The sequence below is a fragment of the Dipodomys spectabilis genome, unplaced genomic scaffold (assembly GCF_019054845.1).
Source record: "Dipodomys spectabilis isolate Male_0828 unplaced genomic scaffold, ASM1905484v1 ptg000030l, whole genome shotgun sequence".
Classification (NCBI taxonomy): domain Eukaryota; kingdom Metazoa; phylum Chordata; class Mammalia; order Rodentia; family Heteromyidae; genus Dipodomys; species Dipodomys spectabilis.
The window spans coordinates 9,413,482-9,433,215 of NW_024870707.1; the positions used below are offsets into that span (position 1 = coordinate 9,413,482).

The following is a 19,734-nucleotide window of genomic DNA, read 5'->3' on the forward strand; positions in this document are numbered from 1 at the left end:
AGGGCCTCATGTGTGCAAGGCAAGCACTCTACCACTGAGCCACCTTCCCAGTCCTGTCTCTGAACTTTTTTGCTCAAGGCTAGTATTCTACCACTTGAGCCACAGCTCCATTCTTGACTTTTTTGATAGTTAATTGCAGATAAGTCTCACGGGTTTTCCTGCCCAGGCTGGCTTTGAACCATGTTCCTCAGAGCTCAACCTCTTGAGTAGCTAGGGTTACAGGTGTGAGTCACTGGTGCCTGGCTTTGAATGTTTTCTTTATCCAAATGTACACTTAGAATACCTCCTCTTTGAGCTGGGCTGTTGCTCAGTGATAGGCGCTAACCTAGCATGTACAAGGTTCCATCCCTAGCACCAAAAAAAGGCTGCGGGGGTGGGGGGGATGCATCCTCTTTCTTAAGCATCACATATATATTCTTGGTTTGTCACAAAGACTTTGCTTGAGTATTAATTCGTTTGGGGGCTCTTAGAGGACCTGCCATTGCCCAACCTCCTCATCTTTCCCCCACCCCTAGTAAACCCCAAACATTAACTTTTCATACAAAGAACATTGGGAAAATTAAGCAGTGCCTGAAGGTCACTTGATTGTAAGTGGCATTTGGCATATGTAGCTGGCTTCAAGTTTGGTGAGAGATTTCTGCTTTATATTTGAGCAGAGATTTCTTGGCAGGATGCCTCTATGCTGTGTTCTCAATGCTTGCCCAGTGCAGAAGGTTTGTCCTCTCGTTCCCTGGTTGCTTTAATCTTCTTGCCTATAAACAAGTGCAGCAGAATGTGTAGGCCCAGCTCACATGACCTTGGTTATCTGGTTATCTCTTCATGGGTATGCAGCATCAGTGTTAGATGCCACAGTGTCTTGACGTGGTAGAGCTGTACGTAAAGCCTAGGTCTATCAAAGAGAACACACAGGAGCATGGAGCATGTGTGATTCCTTAGTGAGGAACAGGTGGAAAAAGTCATTGCCCATGAAGCAGAGCTTCAGCAGCGAGAAGATTGCAGTTCCATTCTTTCTTGCCTTTATTTATTATTATTATTAATTTTTTTTTTTTTTTTTTTTTTTTTTTTGGTCAGTCATGGGGCTTGAACTCTGGGCCTGGGTGCTATCCCTACGCTCTTCAGCTCAAGGCGAGTGCTCTACCGCTTGAGCCACAGTGCCACTTCCGGTTTTCTAGTGGTTTTTTTAATTGGAGCTAAGAGTCTCACAGAGTTTCCTGCCTGGGCTGGCTTTGATCCTCAGATCTCAGCCTCCTGAGTAGGATTGCAGGCGTGAGCCACTGGCACTGGCTTTCTTGCTTTTATTATAACCCTGTATTCCTAGTTCTGGGGTCTCACATCTTCTCCTGTCTTCAGATCCTGTGTTTAAGGGCCCAGGACATGTAGCTGTTTCAAGAAACTCCCCCTGAGTCAGACACCTGCTAGTTTCTGGAATATAAAGCCCAACATACCAAATCCCATCTTCCCAGTGAACATGTTAGGTTGTGTGAATGACAGCTGCTGATGATATCCTAACTGCCGCAGAAGGCCACTGAGTCCCCAGGAAGGGACACTGAGGAGCTGGAAGTGTGGCTGAGCATTACCCACACCATCCCCCCTCACTCTCCCTACAGGTCCCCCTCCTTACTTAGCATGAGCTTAAGTATAGGAGAGTGTATTTGTTCTGACCTTACCTCATATGTACATACATGTACTAGCACACATATGCCTGAAAGATTAGTCACATATCCCACAGTGACTACTCGTGTGCAAACTTCCAGGGACATATATTTAGAAAGTCCCTAGCAAGATTGCTAACACTTTGTGCCTGGGGAGCGGTGATATACTCTGGGTTTTCCTGGGGTGGGGTGTGTTTAAAGTGCTTTCTATCAGGGTAGACTGGGTGGTCTTTTATGGAAGGAATTAAAATGAGTGAGCCTAAGCAGGTCTGTAAGAAGCCCAAGTCCACATCTGAGCTGTGCAAGATGACCAGAACTTAGTATTTGACTATAGCGCTTTCATGAGCCAGTTTGGAAAGATCTATCTTCTTTGGAAGGTATGGAGCATTTATGGGAAACATTGTGCCTAAAGATGTTCAGGCAGACTGTGAGGGAAAGCCCACAGTACCTGGTATGTCACAGGCATTTGGTATGTGTGAGTCATTGCTTCAAGTGCTTTGGATGCTGTTGGATATTTGGTATTTCTGTTTCAAGATCTGTGTTTATACCTCCCTCTATTCTTGATGGTTAGCACGGACTGGGGAGACTGATGGTGAGGTACAGTGGTCTCTTGCTGCCCTGCTCAACTCTGACTAGAGGTGGCCTTGAAGGGCATTTTCCTCAGAACCCTATTTAAACCACTGTGCTTACTGCCAATTAGAGATACCCTTTAGGATTTCTTCTATGTGTGAGTGGGGGGGGGGGTATCCCAGCATTCTTCATAGCCCACCTTCTCAAGCTAGACTTGGCTGCCTATCTCCTTCAGTCAGCATTCTCTTGCTCATAGTCTTGTAATAGTGCATCTATCAGGATCTCCAAATCGCCCCTTCCTCCTCAATGCCACCTGTTAAATTGATAATTGTAGTTGTCTGATAGTTCCCTAGGACCTTCACCAACATATAATTGGTATCAAAGAGCATGGCCCTCAGACCCTATCTATCACAAAGGGCTGCAGCCCTGACCAGGGCTGAGCTAACCCTTCTCTGGATCATTCTTTTCTCTTCAAAGCTGGTAAGTAAGCCGGGCACCATTGGCTCATGCCTGTAATCCTATCTACTCAGGAGGTTGAGAGCTGAGGAACACGGTTCAGAGCCAACCTAGGCAGGAAAGTCTATGAGACTCTTATCTCCAATAAACCACCAGAAAAAACTGGAAGTGGCGCTGTGGTTCAAGTGGTAGAGCGCTAGCCTTGAGCTGAAGAGCTCAGAAAGAAACTCAGGGACAGTGCCTAGACCCTGAGTTCAAGCCCCAGGACTGGCCAAAAAAAAAAGTCACTTATAGCCAGGCATCAGTGGCTCATACCTGTAATCCTAGCTGCTTAGAAGGCTAAGATCTGAAGATCACTGTTCAAAGTCTACTGATGACTCAGGCAGGAAAGTCTGTGAGACTCTTCTCTCCAGTTAACCACCAAAAGCTGGAAATGGAGCTGTGGATTAAATGTTGAGTAAAAAAGCCTTGAGTGAAAAAGCTAAGATAGAACATGAGGCTCCGTCAAGCTCCTGTACTGGCACCAAAAGAAAAAAGCAATCACTTACAATAGAAATCATCTGTTTCAAAACTCATTCTAGGCTGAGAGTACAAACAGCTAGGGGCCCCTAGAGCACAACAGTCATCGCTCCAGTAATTAAACAACAGTGTTTGGTTGGAAGGGCACCCAAGGCCTAGTGCATGCTGAGAAGCTTGGACTTTCCAGTCTTCACCTACCTGCTGACAAATGAACCCTACACTTCTCAGGCAGGTGAGCCAGGGACCCTTCTGTGGCCACGGCTGCTTGGTAACAGGGTCTAGAGTCCCTGCCTGCAGCCTAGGGTTGAATTGTGAAGGTAGCAGCAAGCCTAGAAAGTGGATGGGAGCCAAATCTCTGCTTTAGTGGCACACACTGTAAGCAGCTTCAAAGACAATGGCACCAGCTATGTCAGGACAATGTCAAAGGGTCCTTTTTTCTTCTCTGTAGCCACAAATCTTCCTCCCTGGGCTTTCTTGCCCTCTCTTGGAAGGCAATAGTCATTCAAGATTCCTTTTCTCCAACTTCATCTCCATCTGGGTTGGATGTCTTCAGACCCTCTTTCCACCACAAGCTCTAGTGACCCTAAGTGCTTTTAAAGCCCTCCTGTGCGACTTCTTACTATAGACTAACCCAGACTGGCACCACAAGATCCGTGGCACTAGTGGATCACAAGGTTCCAAGTTGGAACTTGGAATTCATTTTCTTATACTAGACTGTGATTCCACTTTAGTTCAATTCATATTTTACTTTACATCCATTGGACTCCCTCATGGGCTAGCCTGAGAATACAATCTCTATTGATAGCCTGTTTCTGTGGGAGATTAATTCTTCTTAAAAGGGAACTCTTTGGTGGTGCTGGGAATGGGCCCAGGGCCTGGCTTATGGTAGGCAAGTATAATACTACTGAGCTACCTGCCACCTCCTAAAAGAAGGGGTGTTGTAGCAGATTGACATGGGCTTATGGAAGTGGTCTCTACTTGGTCATCCTGGCACTCTCTATTGTACTAGCTGTTGTAGATGCCAGACAACAAAAATGAAAAACACCCTCTTCCACCCAGGGCTGTTACAGGAGTGCTGCGCTCGCTGTCACATGATTTTCTTGTTCCCTGTGGGTAAGCAACTGCTTCAGAGGGGCAGACAGCACCTCTGCTCACGAGTGGGAGCAGCCCAGGGGACTTTGCTTCTGGAGAACAGCCAGTGGAATTTTAAAATCAGTTAAATGGAGCAGCTGCATTGCCGAATGCCTGGCCTAACAGGGACTGTTAAAAAGGCCAGGGTAGCCGGGTGCAGTGGCTCACGCCTGTAATCCTAGCTACTCAGGAGGCTGAGATCTAAGGATCACCGTTCAAAGCCAGCCCAGGCAGGAAAGTCTGTGAGACTCTTATCTCCAGTAAACCATCAGAAAACCGCAAGTGGTGCTGTGGTTCAAGCGGTAGAGCGCTCGCCTTGAGCTGAAGAGCTGAGGGGACAGTGCCCAGGCTCAGAGTTGAAGCCCTACAACGGACCAAAAAAAAAAAAAAAAAACAGGCCAGGGTGTCACTGATGGCCTTGGGTGGTTTCTGTTACTTTTTCTCCTGCTCATGCTCTGACCTCTGGCCATGGTGACTTCTAGGACAGCAAAGTTAGTCCCAGTGTTTTTTCTGACATTTCTTCTTTCCTGGTTTGTCTTCCTCTTTGAACCTGGAGGAGAAGGGGCAGATGCACTGGAGAGAGGCATGGGTCTTGTTCATCACCTTTAGCTTCCTGCTCACTTGCTGCTTATCTAGCCACAGAGTTACTGACTACTGTAAGAGTGCTATTAGGGGCAGGTCAGGAACAAAGGGTTAAGTTTGCACCAGGTAGAAAGACTGTTGCATAAATTCCAAGTGTGTGAGTGTGTGTGTGTGTGTGTGTGTGTGTGTGTGTGTGTGTGTTTTAAAGATTTCATGCTTCTTTGTTACTTTGTGTTGGCAAAAGCCCCAGGAGAAGACAGGAGATTCTGGGAGGAGATGGTTGTGCTGAGTGAGTCACTGAGCTCCCCACTGCTGCTGTTTTTAGTTCGTTTGCTTGGCTGTAACTGGAGACATTTTGGGGAGGGGGCAGGGTAGACATGTTGCTCACTGCAGAAAGACAGGAGGCAGGTAGGTATGAATGCATTTTTTGAGTACCCTAGGGTTAACAGGGACTAAAATCAGCACATTGGTTCAAGGAGGAAATACTACATAGAGGTCTGAGTGCGGCAGATGGTAAATAAATGTTTCCTGTGATCCTTATACAAGCCATTGCCACTTCCCCAATCAGTAGCTTCTGGAATGGCTAGCTTGTGTTTCATTGCATTCACTCAGCAACACATGATGGGTTTTGTTTTGTTTGGTTGGTTTTTGCTTATTTTAGTTTTTTTTGGGGGGGGGTGGATTTTTTTTTTTGTACCAGCAGTGGAGCTTGAACTTAGGGCCTGGGCGTTGTCTCTTAGCTTTTTAGTTCAAAACTAGCACTCTATTACTTGAGCCACGGGTCTACTTCTGACTCTTTGTCCTTTAATTAGAAATAAGCATCTTACGGACTTAGGCACTAGTGGTTCCTACCTATAATCCTCACCACTCAGGAGGTTAAGATCTGAGGGTCGCAGTTCAAAGCCAGATTGGGCAGGAAAGTCCAGAAGTGGAGCTGTGGCACAAGTAGTAGAGTGCTAGCCTTGAGGACAAAAGCTCAAGGATAGGGGCTGGGAAGGTGGCTCAGTGGTAGAGCGCTTGCCTTGCATGCGTGAGGCCCTGGGTTCGATTCCTCAGCACCACATAAGCAAAAGGAAAAAAGCCAGAAGTGGCGCTGTGGCTCAAGTGGTAGAGCACTAGCCTTGAGCTGAAGAGCTGAGGGACAGTGCCCAGGCCCAGAGTTCAAGCCCCCAAAAAAAAAAAAAAAAGCTCAAGGATAGTGCCAAAGCCCTGAGTTCAAGCCCCAGGATTGGCACACACACAAAAAAAGTTTCATGGACTTTTCTGCCTGAGCTGTCATCTAACTGTGATCCTCAGATCTCAGCCACTTAAGTAGCTAGGATTACAAGCTTGAGCTACCAGAACCCACCTGGCCACATGACAGGTTTTTTGTTTTGTTTTGTTTTGATTTGTTGTTAGTATATGCTGGTCCTGAGGTCTGAACTCTGGGCCTGAGAGCTGTCCCTCAGCTCTTCTACCACTTGAGCCTCAGCCCCACTTCCGGCTTTTTCTACTTATGTGGTGCTGAGGAATTGAACCCAGGGCTTCATGCATGCAAGGCAAGCATTCTACCACTGAGCCACCTTCCCAGCCCCTGTCCTTGAGCTTTTGTACTTAAGGTTAGTGTTGTACCACTTTGAACCATAGTGCTATTTCCAGCTTTTTGGTAGTTAATTGAACATAACAGTCTCACATACTTTCCTACCCAGGCTGGCTTTGAACTATGATCCTCGGTTTTAGCCTCCTGAGTAGCTGGATTGCAGGTGTAAACTATCAATGCCCAGTTTACTACATGACAGTTCTGTTGGCAGAGAATGAAAGGTATTGAAGATAGTGAGTGGGGACTGTCTTAGGAGAAGGCCTAGTGGTAGTCATAGGTAAGAGGGCTCCCCTTTGTGAGGAAGTAGGGGAAGGTGACTTGGATGTTGTCTGATGAGTTGTACCTTGACATGATTACATGATTTGTCAATGTAGGTCCCAAAGATGGTCATGAAGACACCCTAACACTTTTTTTTTTTTTGGTCAGTTGCAGGGCTTAAACTCAGGGCTCAGGCGCGTCCCTGAGCTTTTCCGCTCAAGGCTAGGCTCTACCACTTTGAGCTACAGAGCCGCTTTCTGGTTTTCTGATGCTGGTGGTTAATTGGAGATAAAAGTCTCATGGCCTTTCCTGCCCAGGCTGGCTTCAAACCTCAATCTCAGATCTCAGCCTCCTGAGAGGCTAGGATTACAGGTGTGAGCCACCAGTGCCCAGGCCCTAACACATGTTTTCATTTATGAATGTTTATTTGTTCATGACTTTACCAGATGCTGTTCTGGGCATTGTTTTGGCCAAGAATAAAACAGATCGTTGTCCTCCTTTTGACAGATACTATTGATTTACCTGCTTGAAGGGCAACAAGTACCTTGAAAGAGGACAAATGGGTGTCTCAACAAGAAGCTTTGGTGGTCTTCCCTCTGTTCTTCTCTAATCCCTTGGAGGTCAGGGGAGGTCAACTTTAAGGATCAAAAAGCTGTACCTGTTGTATTCTGCAAGCATTTTAACATAAACTAGTTGGGTGTGGGCACCCACCATTGGGTACTAAGGACACTTAGATCTCTAGAAGATGAAGAAGTTAAAGTATAGGGACACAGAAGAAATGAACAATAAGAGTGGGTTGTGAGAGTTCTGAGAAGAGAGTAGCTGCTCCTAGCTAAGAACATGCCCAGATTTGAGAGGAATAGAGACATGAGCACTCACTTCCCGGGATCACTGAAGAGAAAGCGTTGTGTGAGAGATGACCTGCAGTGTGTGTGCCTCTGCATGTCTCCTCCCCATTCTTTGTGGAAGCCAGCCTAGTGGAGTCAGGATCCCAACCCCAGGTCCAGCCACCATGCCACATCCAGCTTCCCAGTACATAACAGTGAGGCCGAGTCCAGAGAACATGCCCAAAACAAACTAGTAAGCAAAGAGAATGAGGTTAGATTGGGAGGAGGGCTCATTGGTATCCATCCCCTCCCCACAGTCAATCCTGTGAAGTGAGCCAAACCTTTATGCTGCAGGCTGCTTTCTGCCTCCCCCCACCACCCCCATCCCCAGAGCCTGGGCTGCTGGCAGGCTGGCTCTCCTGTGATATGGAGGAACTCACTGGTCTCCATGGTTACAGTAACCCACTGGTACGGGAGGAGCCAAATGAAGCGCAAGGCTGGCAATGTGAGCTTCCCCCAGCCCGTGGCACCATGTGGTACGGTATGTGGTATATCAGCTGTTAGTTGGGCCCTATCTAGAAAGAAAGAGTTAAGTTATTAATGAGAAGAGCGCAGGCAGGACCTGGCAGGACCACCTTCATCCTCCTTTGGGCTACATATCCAGCAGTAGCAGTTGCGCAGATGTCCTCCCACCCCCAGCCCCATGGCAAAGTGGCTTCATGTTAGGGAAAGGGTTCTCTGACTGACAGCCTAGTCATGGCAGGAATTGCCTTGTTCTCAAAGGAATACCACAGCTTAGGTACACTGGCACTTAGAGTTAAATTCCTGAAGATTACAACTCTCCTTCGAGTCCAGAGAAGCCTGTGAGTGGGAAACAAGTGGAGAGATTATAGAAATCATCATCAAGACAGCACTGAGCATCAAGCGCTGTGACAGAGCATGCATGGATGCTTGCTCCCCTTTAATTTTCACTCTGACCTGTGAAATGGCTACTACAGCTGGTGTTCTCATGTTCTATATCGGAGGAGTCATGTAATGTTGCTCAGGTTCAACTAAGTAGCAGAGGTGTGCTTGCTCTAAGGCTCCAGAGCTCTGCCCGCTATCCTAGCCATCTTCTCTGCAGTTCCGCTTCTGAACCAGATCTCACTGAACTTTGCACCTGGCCCTGGTTATAGTCAGATGCTCCACAAAGCACCTCCCTCTTCCCTATTCGCTGGAGCAACAGCTAGAAATCAGGACCAGGGATTCTCAGCACTTGCAGTGACTCTGAAGACTGGAGGCTGATGAGTGCTATTGCTTTGTGGCTTCCAGACATGAAGACAGTAAACTATTCCTATCTCTCAGTCTTTGCTTTCTACTTTCCCAGATAGGCTCTGGCTCCTGTGGCTTTAAGGGCCTGCAGGTTCCCTTCACCTGCAGGGTGCTGCATTGCTGCAATGCTGGGCTGCATTGCTGGTCTCCTTGCCCTTAGGTCTCCTTTATGCAGCTTTGAGCGTAAAGGAGAGCAAACCACCTTGTTTATTTAAGTTGCAGGTTGTGCTGCTATCTTTCATCTGGGAGGCACTTCACTCTGGCTAGAAAACAGGGGACAGCCCTTTGTGCTTCTTCTACAGTGGAATATTAGGGGACTCTTGATATTCTCCATGTGAAACCATCCCGGTTAATTTTGGAGGCCTCCTGCTGGTAAGCGCAGAGCAGTTTTCAAGTTCTCTCGTACCCAGAATGCTCCAGGTTTATTGACCTGTGGCAGTTGAGAATGACGGTTGCTGAGGATCAAAAGATGTGAGGAAGGCTAGCAGATGAGGTGAGGGAGAGGAGGAGGAGGAAAGGTTGAAGGACTGGCTTCAGCCCTATGACTGTACCTGAGTCCTCCCTGGCCTCCTCTCTTCATATGAGGTCAGTGTTTGCTACTTCCTCACTTTACAATATTCCATACTGACCCCACACACATTGGATTGAGGAAAGAATCCTGTCACCCTGGAAACTGGAAACAGCTATGTAATCCTCAATCCTGTTCTGGCTTCTGAGTCTGCTAGTGAGTGAAGAGGCAGGTGGTCCCAGGGGGCCTGAGTCTAGTATCCAGATAAACCGTGACTTTTTCTACCATGAAGGGTAAAAAGTGTGACACCCCTCTGGCAATACTCACCTCTGGCCTCAGTGGAACAACTGCATTGTTCCTGTAAGCAGGTGACTTTCCTGAGCTTCCTCCTGCTATCTGTATAGTAGAAGACTATGGAAAATAGCTAATTCACATCAAGAAAGGTTGAGGAATGCAGGGTGTGGTGTATCGTACCTATATTCCCAGCAGTGCTGGAGGCATAGTTAGTATCTGAGGTGGGGTGGGGGGGAAATGGGAGGGGGCAGGACATGAGACCCAATCCAAACTAAATGCAAAAGACCCAATCCATAACTAAAATGCAAAAGGGGCATAGGGCAGTTTCTGTACTAGTGCTTGCCTAGCAAACAGGAAGTTCTAAGTTCAAATTGAAGCTCCCACCACCCTCAATAAAAATAAGGTGTTGGGATGGGAAGCTGGCTCAGTGGTAGAGTGCTTGCCTAGCATGCATGAGGCTCTGGGTTCGATTCCTCAGCACCACATAAGCAGAAAAGAGCCAGAAGTGGTGCTGTGGCTCAAGTGCTAGAGAGCTAGCCTTGAGCTGAAGAGTTGAGGGACAGCACCTAGGCCCAGAGTTCAAGCCCCACAACTGACAAAGAAAAAGAAAAGTCTGGGAACAGGACAAATGGGTCACTGGCTTGAAGTTGACTTCAAACACTCATCACATGCCAGGACTTCAGTGCTTTGCAGGAGGGTGGGGTGAGGAAACTCTGGGCTCCCAGAGAAGCAGTATTATTTGAGGACAAGGTAGTGGGACCCTGAGGACAGACATTTAGGAGGAGGACTGGTAAGGGCTTAAAAAGTATGTTTGGGTTGTTACCAGGCATAAGCTTTCAGGCATAAGCTAGGATTAAACATCTCATTCTCTTTAACAGTCATAAAAGCTCTTGTGCCTATAGACCTCCAAAGGACTTCACAGGCTCCCCAAGTCCCCTGAAGTTATATCTAAAAAGCTGGTGCCTTAGCAGTAGACGTTTTTCTAAGGTTAAATGCTGTTTTTGTTAAGACCACTATGGACTTACTTGCACCCTCCCTGCTTTGGTCTCAAAGACGGTTTGCTGGCCTACTGCAGGGTCCACAGTAGGTCCTCTGAGCCATGTTTAAGGCCTTGTTAGAAGGATCTTCCCCTACCCTAGTCCTACCTGCCCCGGGTGAGATAAGGGCTTTATGATAGCCTGAGCTGGACTGAGTTTCCTCCTCACCCTCTCCAGCTGTTACCCAGCCGAGTACCTCAGGTGGGTGGGGCAGCCCACTTCCGGGGAGGGAAGGGGGGAAGGGAGGAGAGAAAAGGAAGTTGATCTAAACCCGCCTCTTTCTCTCTCTTCCTGCTCCCTCCTCTTCTACCCCTTTCTTCCCCTTACTTCGGGTGTACTGCTCTACAGTTTCATGCTTCTGTGACCACCAGGCTTCCTGTCCCTCGGGAAGTCTTGGTTGTCCCCCCCATTGCTCTCCTTGCCATCCACTGCCCCCCCCCCCCCCCTTGCTAGCGGTGGTTTCGGTTGCGACACAGTCCAGGTTCCCAGGCAGGAACCTCTCGGCCTGGCTGCTTTGCACCTTTTCACTGAGGAGGTGGTAGAAGGTGTCGCCTGCACCGGCTGAGTAAGGGTGGCTGGCTGAGCCGGCAGCCCCCGCCCTGGGCCTGGCCCTTCTCGGCCTCTGTACTTTGCCCTTGCTGCCTGACAGGTTCTGCTGAATGGAAGTCGCTGGTAGTCCTTGTCCCTTTCTCCAGCCGGGTATGTTTTCCTCTGGGACTGCCCTTTTCTTCTTTCCCTCCTCAAACACCAGATCTTTCAAGAATTGCTGAGCGCCCCAGGTACTAGTATGGGGTAGTGAAATTCACAGGAAGGGCAGTCCAGGGTCCAGGAGGCTTCAGCTAGGAAAAGAAAGCCGGAACCTAGAGCCCAGACTCTTGGCTCAACTCTGATCTTCTGGGACAGGCGGAGGCCAAAGAGGCTGGCGGCAAACAAGCCCGGAGGGCTCTTAGGTGCTATGGGTGAGGACCCAGCTGGGTAAGTGCCCAAGGAATACTCTCTCTCCTTTACACTGCTGGCCTGGGATTACTCTGTCTGCCTGTCATCTGTCCCAGCCATGAGGAAACCTCAGGCTTCTGGAAGCCAGTCTGAATGCAGATCCCTAGAGCCCCCCTTCTGGAGGGGAGAACAGTTGTTAGAGCCTCCAGCATTCAGGGCTGGGAACCCTGTCTGTCTGAGTCAGCGCCAGGCCTCTCAGGGTGGAGGCTGTCTTCCGGGTGAGCTTGGCACTATGCCTAGGCCGGGTTCTGAGATCCCCAGGCTGAAGGGCTCAGGTGGACCCAGTAGATCCACACCTCCCTCTTTTCCCTTCCACACCCTGCCTTCTCTCCTGTCCTTTGCTTGTCTCTGAGCCTGCTTAGGAACCTCTGTGGCCTGCCATTTGGTTCAAATATGGCCTAACAGCAGTATCCTTATTTTTCTTGAAAGCTGCTTTCACTGAGGGGACCTTGGGAGTCTGCCTGGAGTATGCTGTTGTACGCCTTCCTGTGAGCAGGAAGGCTGGAGGCGAAGAGAGGGCAGTGCCTTAGCCAGATCCTGTTTCTTTGGTCCAGAACAGTGGCCAGGCCTCTGAGCCTACCAGCCTATTGGTTGAGTCTGGGGCCAACATGAATGGATGTGGTGTGCACCATAGAAGAGAAACACTGTCCCTGTAACAGCCACCCTGTAGTCTTACCTCTTCATCCTTCAGAGCAGCAAAGGGGACCTTAAGAGTGGCCTCCCCTGGGACCTTGGCTAAGAGGCATTGTCTGTGGGAGTCTCTCCCTTTCTGTACTTCCTTCTTTGTCTGTTCTTCCCAGTGGACTTCCAAACCCTGCCCTACATCCATCCTGTGGAAAACATGAGACCTGGGAGTAAGAGAAAGACTGTATTTTGAGTCTGAGGAGTTGGATAGCACAGTCCTGAAAAGGGAGTTGGTGGCTCTGGAACAGGTAATCCAAGAGCAGAAGCCAGGGCTCGCTGCTTTCCAGGGCCCTGAACAAACAACACTTCCTCTCTCTCTGCTGGGCACTCAGGTTGGGACCAGCCCTCACAGCCACCCTGGCTGAGTCCCCTTCACCCTTGCAAAGATTGTAGAGGCTGAGGCCTGGCAGGAGCCAGTAGGAGGCTTAGCCTGAACCCTTGTCCCTGCAGTTGGCTCAGCTAAGATGCAGTAGCTTGTCGACTACCGGACTTTCTAGTTTAATGGACTGTAGCATTTAAAGACGTAATTATTGCCCATCTCTCTCTGTGCTGATACTAGGTGTTGAACTCTGGGACTGTGTGCTGTTCCTGAGCTTTTTTTGCTCAGGGCTAGCATTTTAGTGCTAGCCACTTGAGCCATAGCTCCACTTTAGGCTTTTCCGTGGTTAATTGGAGATAAGAGTCTCACAGGCCAGGCAATGATGGCTCAGGACTGTAATCCTACCTACTTAGGGTAGGATTACAGGGGGCTGAGATCTGAGGATTGTATTTGAAGCCAGCCTGGGCAGAAAAGACCATGAGACTGTTATCTCCAGTTAACCAGAACAGTGGCCAAGATACTCGAGTCCGTCTCAAGTGGTAGAGTGCTAGCCTTGAGCAAAAGATCACAGGGACAGCACCCAGGTCCTGAGTTCAAGCCCCATGAGTGACCAAAAACAAAATAAAATAGAAGTCTCACAAACTTTCCTGCCAGGGCTGACTTCTAGCCTTGATTCTCAGATTCAGCTAGGATTACAGGCATGAACCATTGGTATCTGGCTTGATTACTCTTTATTGAATGTTGGATAAAGCATTTTCTTTGTATTCTCTCCTATACCTATGAGAAGCAGTCACTTTACATATGAGGAACCTAAAGCTAGTAGTTGGGAGCCAAGTCATAAATCTCTTTCTGTGAACCAGGAACCTTCTTGAACACTCCACACAAGTCATCTATAGGGTGGTTATTCCCCCTACCCCACTTCCATCTGAAGAAGATATTGATAATAATAGCATTAATATGAGCTAAGTAGCAGGATTTGAGCTCTGGCAGTTTGTCTCTGGTGTCTGCACGTCTAATCCTAATAAGGAAGAGGGTGATTGTTAAGTCCCACTTAGGGCTGCTTGATGCTCCTTTTTTTTTCTTCTTAGATTTTTTATCTTGGATTTCCCTGATTTTTCTCCAAGATGGCTTTTGTGGCATTAGGGGGACAGGTTCAGTCTTCTAATTCTTTTTTTTCTTTTAATTGTAAAGATACTGAACAGAGGGGTTACAATAACATGAGCAAGGTAATGAGTCCATTTCCTATCGAACATTGTTACCCCCTTCTTTGTTTTTTCCCTACCATCCCTTTCCCCTCACCTTCCCAACTCCGTGATGCTGTTTGATGCTCCTTGAAGTCCAGCATGCAGCCACTGGCAGGAAATAGCATCCTGCTGTATCTCATTGGATCAGCCCCTGGATGGCCAGACGCAGCAAGAGGGATGGGCTATGGCACTCTCAGATTGAGCTTCAGAGAGGCAAAGGGCCCAAACTCCCAGGTAGATGCTAAATCCCTGTTCCAGGTTTTCAGGACTTGGACTTTGCCAAGCTCCAGCCACCTTTGGATTGTACCCTCAGAAAAGGACTCTGTCAAGAATATTAGCAGACTCATCAGCTACCAAAGAAAGGGATTACTCAGTGGTAGAGTGCCTGTCTAGCAAGCTCAGCTCCTTGAGTTCAAACCCCCAGTACCACCAAAAGAAAAGAAAGGAAGAAGGGATTGCTATGAAAACTTCCCTGGCTGTCTTTCATGAGAGTCAGAGCAGAGGGAAGGATTCTCTTGTCCAAGGCTCCTGGGAGAGTGTCAGCTTGTCAGGAAGGAGGATGGTGCTAAGAAGAGGTAGAGGCCAGGCCTTCAGGACCTGTGGATAGGCTTAGAGAGCCTTCAGGAAGCCAGTCCACCTGAAACGCCAAGAGTTGTGAGCCCTTGAGTTCCCTCGAGAAGAGCAGGTATTTGAAAATCTAAGTGTCTAACAAACACTGGGTGAGGACTGGCCAGGGTTAGGTGAGCTGCAGGATGTGTGGAGAAAAAGGGCCAGAGAACTCTGCAGCTGATGTGAACAGAGAGTCGGGTTGGGGAAGCAGGGGGAGGCGGGGGGGGGGGGGGGGAAGAGGTTGGGGATGAGGGACAGTGGGAACTTATAGTGGAGAAACTAATCTGGCATCTATAGGGTCTTTTGCCTCCAAGGGACTTTTGGAAAACTATAGTAACTATGCAGAAGCCCTCCGTGGACACATCAGGGAAGAGAAAATCAGAATCAGCCTACTTGTTTCTGTTTAAGGAGCATATGTGGAACCCACAGACGCTCGCCAAGGGACCCTGGACAGTTCCTTGGGTTGTAGCAAGTCATGCTTTTTTGTCTGTGGTTTTGAGGTCTTCCCTTGGAGTCAGGAGGGGCCTTGAAAGGAAGAATCCTGACTCACATGCCTCTGGTTGCCCTGCTGTTCAAACTGTCTCCCTCAAAGTTTCCAGGGCAGCTTTAGATGATTCTGGGATGGGGCGTTGGCACCAGCTTAGTCTTAGTGTGCTGCAGCAGTGGGTTTGAAATGGCAGTTAGACAACTCCATCTTTGAAGTTCTGCTGACTTTTATTAGAGTTGTGTATCTTTCACCCTATTGATTCAGAAAATTTTCATTACTCTGAGAAGAAGCCACATTTGTTGAGTTGAAATTTCTTTGTACAGATCCTTTTTTTTTTTTTTTTGCCAGTCCTGGGACTTAAACGCAGGGCTTAGGTTCTGTCCCTGAGCCTCCCTCAGCTTAAGGCTACCACTTGAGCCACAGTGATACTTTCAGCTTTTCTGAGTTTCACAGACTTTCCTGCCTGGGCTAGCTTCAAACTGTGATCCTCAGATCTCAGCCTCCTGAGTAGCTAGGATTATAGGCGTGAGCCACCAGCACTCAGCTACTTAAAGATTCTCCTACAAGGGCTGGAAAGGTGGCTCAGTGGTAGAGTGCTTGCCTTGCATGCATGAGGCCCTGGGTTCACTTCCTCATCACCACATAAGCAGAAAAAAAAAAAGCCAGAAGTGACGCTGTGGCTCAAGAGGTAGAGCGCTAGCCTTGAGCTAAAGAGCTGAGGGACAGGCCGGGCGCTGGTGGCTCACGCCTGTAATCCTAGCTACTCAGGAGGCTGAGATCTGAGGATCGCGGTTCAAAGCCAGCCCGGGCAGGAGAGACCGTGAGACTCCTATCTCCAATAAACCACCAGAAAACCAGAAGTAGCACTGTAGCTCAAGTGGTAGAGTGCTCGCCTTGAGCTGAAGAGCTGAGGGACAGCACCCAGGCCCAGAGTTCAAGCCCCACGACCGACCAAAAAAAAAAAAAAAAAAAAAAAGAGCTGAGGGACAGCACCCAGGCCCAGAGTTCAGGCCCCACGACTGGACCCAAAAAATAAAAAAAGATTCTCCTACAAGTCCCCCTCCTCAGCCTGAGATAGTCACTAACCTATATTCTGTCTACAGATATGTCTTTCTAGACATTTAAACAAGTGCATCATACAACACATGCTCCTTTGTGACCAACTCTATTCACTTCATGTCTTCAGAATTGTCCCATGTTGTAGCATGTGTCAGTTCTCCACCCCCCAACCCCATCCCCTGCCCCTTCGGTCATGGGGCTTGGGCCTGGGTACTGTCCATGAGCTCTGAAGCGCAAAGCAAGTGTTGTACCACTTGAGTCACAGCACCGCTTCCGGGTTTCTGGTGGTTCATTGGAGATAAGAGTCTCACAGATTTTCCTGTCCAGGTTGGCTTTGAAATGTGATCCTCAGATCTCAGTCTCCTGAATAGCTAGGATTACAGGTGTGAGCCACCAGCGCCCAGCTGCATGTGTCAGGTCTTGAACCCAGGACCTCATGAACATTAGGCTAGCACTATACCTAACTATAAATTGACCTTGAACTTGAGACTCTGCTGTCTCTACCTCCTAAATAGGCTTATAGACATGTGCCACCATACCTGGCTTTATTTCTCTCTATAGCCAACTAATATTCTATTATATGGGTGTGCCTCCTTGTTAGTTGGTGGACATTTATTTTTTTTTTTTTTTTTGGCTATTATGGATTATGCTGCCATGAACATTAGTGGACACAATTTTGTAAAGACATGGGTCCTCATTCCTCTTGGGAATAGATCTAGGAATGGAATTGCTGGGTCACATGGTCCCTATGTTTAGCACTTTGAGGAACGTGCAAGTCTTCTAGCCATGTTTTCATCTGAACAAGTGCTTTTTGAATTCTGTTAATATGCCTGTTCAGAGCCAATTGTAACTCCTGGGTCCTCCCAGCCTTGTGTGTGTAAGGAGAGCAGAGCAGGATAGACTGCTACCTCACCTCAGACCCAGTCATTTAGTTCTTTGTTGTACAAGGATTCTTTGAACATTGACCATAGTTCAGTCTCTAGATGCAGAAATGAGTAAGTAAATAAAGGACACATACTGGCCTCCATGGGCTTTCGCTCTCACTGGGAGTCACAGCAGATTCTTAGTGGTAAATAGTACAGATGAATGCAGTGGATTGTGTGGCAGTGAGGTTCTGACTGTGCTGCTCCTGCAACCCTCGCAATGTAAACACGAAGATGTAGGAGATTGGATCTCCCAGCAGAGGCAGAGGAGCCCTGTGCCCCAGGGATGGACTGGCTCTGGTCCTGAGCTCTGTGCCCCTGAGTTCTTGACACTGGATTTGATCTGTGCTCCATTGCAGTAAAGACGGCCGTGTCCTCCCTGTTCCTTTTTGTTCTACCTACTGTACACTTGCTTGCATGCTTACCAGCTTCATGGAGACGGCCTTTACATCTCTACCCTCTTAACAGTATTTGCAGAGAGCTGAGGGCAGGGGCTGAGGGGACTGGAAGGAAGGGCAGCATGTAAGGGTCTCTGTTTCCATCCTGCAGCCCACCTTGGGACACCTTGATTCCAAGCCCAGCAGTAAGTCCAACATGCTGCGGGGCCGCAACTCAGCCACTTCTGCTGACGAGCAGCCCCATATTGGCAACTACCGGCTCCTTAAGACCATTGGCAAGGGTAACTTTGCCAAGGTGAAGTTGGCCCGGCACATCCTGACTGGGAAAGAGGTGAGCACTGGGGTTGGGATGGCAGCAGCTCCCATCCTCTGGGCACTCCAGCAGATAGTGGTGGCACTCTGCAGCCAGCCTCTTCCATGTGAGCAGAACGCAGAGCAGACAGGGATGCTGAGAGCCACGAGGTGAAAAGCATGAAATGGAGTCAGATCCTCAATTTAGCTCGGTCATAGATTGTGATCTTGGGATTTCTGTCTTATGTTCAGGTAGCTGTGAAGATTATTGACAAGACTCAACTGAACTCCTCCAGCCTTCAGAAAGTAAGTGTCCTGTACTCTTGTCCCTTCCCAATCCTCCCCCAGCTCAGTAATATACTGACTCTAAACCTGACCCTAAAACCTCTGGCCAGTGCATGGTTCTACTACTCCCACTCTGTGCTCTGCTCCCTCCAGGGCTTTAGTTGGGGGTCCCCTGTGATGCCTCCACCTGGGTGGGCCTCCTGGCCATAGGCACCACTCTTCTGAAGTTCCTGCCCCCTTCCCAGCCACTTGGCCTACCTGTCTGACCTACTTCCTGTATCTTGTTATCATCTGGCCTGTGGCCAGCCTTGTGCAGAAACCATGTTCTTAGCATTACTAGAAACACTGGCAACTACTCCAAGATGTGCAGTGATCAGGGGACTAGTTCTACAGGTACAGGGATGAGGAGCAAGGGAACTTGCCACTGGATTTTATGCCAGCTCCATCTTGGAGAACAAGTATGGAGGACTGCAGTTTTAGAAGCTGAACTCCAGTTCTAAGTCTCTAACAAAGTGTTTAGATTAAGGATAGATAATCCCACTTTTCCTTCTCATTCCTTCTCATTTCTGGGCTCATTTGGCTAGATATCACAAAATCATTTGCATGTGGTTTCTGCTAGGTGAGGTTGAACCCTCAGGCAGGAACTATTAACAGAGTGATAGGAACAAAAAAGAAGAGAAGCTTGGGCACGGGTGGCTTATGCCTGTAATCCTGTAATCCTCATGCCTTAGAAGGTGAAGACCTGGAAGATTGTGGTTCAGAGCCAGCCAGGACAAATAAGTCCATAAGATGAAGAGGCGGTTGGGGGGAGGGAACGTGGGAGAAAAATGAGGGAAGGGGTAACAAGTTTGACAAGGAATGTACTCACTACCTTGCTTATATAACTGTAATCCCTCTGTACATCACCTTGACAAAAAAAAAAAAATTCACAAGATTACATTTCTAATTAACCAGCAAAAAGCCAGGCTGGAGGCATGACTTAAGTGTCTGGCCAAGCAAGCCATGCAAGCTCAAGGCCTGAGGCTCTGAGTTCAAGCCCCCGTACCAGAAAGAAGAAAAAAAGGGAGAGAGGGAGACCTTCAATTGCAGCAGGAAGCCTCCTTGCTGGTGACCATTAGTTGTAGAACTGAAGCTGTTAACTCCATCTCTTATCTCCCCATCCCGGGCTTCAGTTAAGGAAAGAAGGATGCTGCTTCTTGGCTCTAGATGAGGTGCCCCTACCCAACTACTACAACTGACCCTGTTCAGCTTCTCAAAAACAGCTTTAGCTCTTCTAGGGGGTGGGAAGGTGGCTCAGTGGTAGAGTGCTTGCCTTGCATTCATGAGGCCCTGAGTTCCATACCTCAGCACCACATAAGCAGAAAAAGCCAGAAAGTGGCGCTGTGGCTCAAGTGGTAGAGCGCTAGCTGAAGAACAGAGACCAGGCCCAGAGTTCAGGCCCCACAACCGACCAAAATAAATAAATAAATAAATAAGATTTAGCTCTTCTCAAGTTGTGGCCAATGGATTAGGGGGGAGTGTATGCGCGCCCATGCATGTACATGCATGGGTGCACACACACACACACGCGCGCGCGCGCGTGCACACGCACGCACGCACGCACACACACACACGCACGCACACACACACACACACAATGCTAGGGCTTGAACTCAGGGCCTTATACTCTCCCTTGGGTTTTTTGGGTTTTGTTTTTTTCTTTTTTTCATTCGTTG

At 48.4% G+C, this 19,734-nt stretch overlaps 1 protein-coding gene across 6 annotated transcripts in view; it reads left to right on the forward strand.

Annotated features, from left to right (window-relative positions):
* The window catches only part of Mark2 (microtubule affinity regulating kinase 2), a 73,557-nt gene that overhangs the window by 39,522 nt on the left and 14,301 nt on the right, over positions 1-19,734 (forward strand). For 5 of the 6 annotated variants that reach the window (XM_042675876.1, XM_042675877.1, XM_042675873.1 and 2 more), the window contains exons 2-3: positions 17,595-17,774; positions 17,987-18,040. In XM_042675876.1, coding sequence (XP_042531810.1) covers positions 17,595-17,774; positions 17,987-18,040 — 234 coding nt within the window. Of the gene's footprint in view, positions 1-11,264; positions 11,424-17,594; positions 17,775-17,986; positions 18,041-19,734 lie in introns of those variants that run through there. The other variant, XM_042675878.1, reaches the window with a different exon arrangement.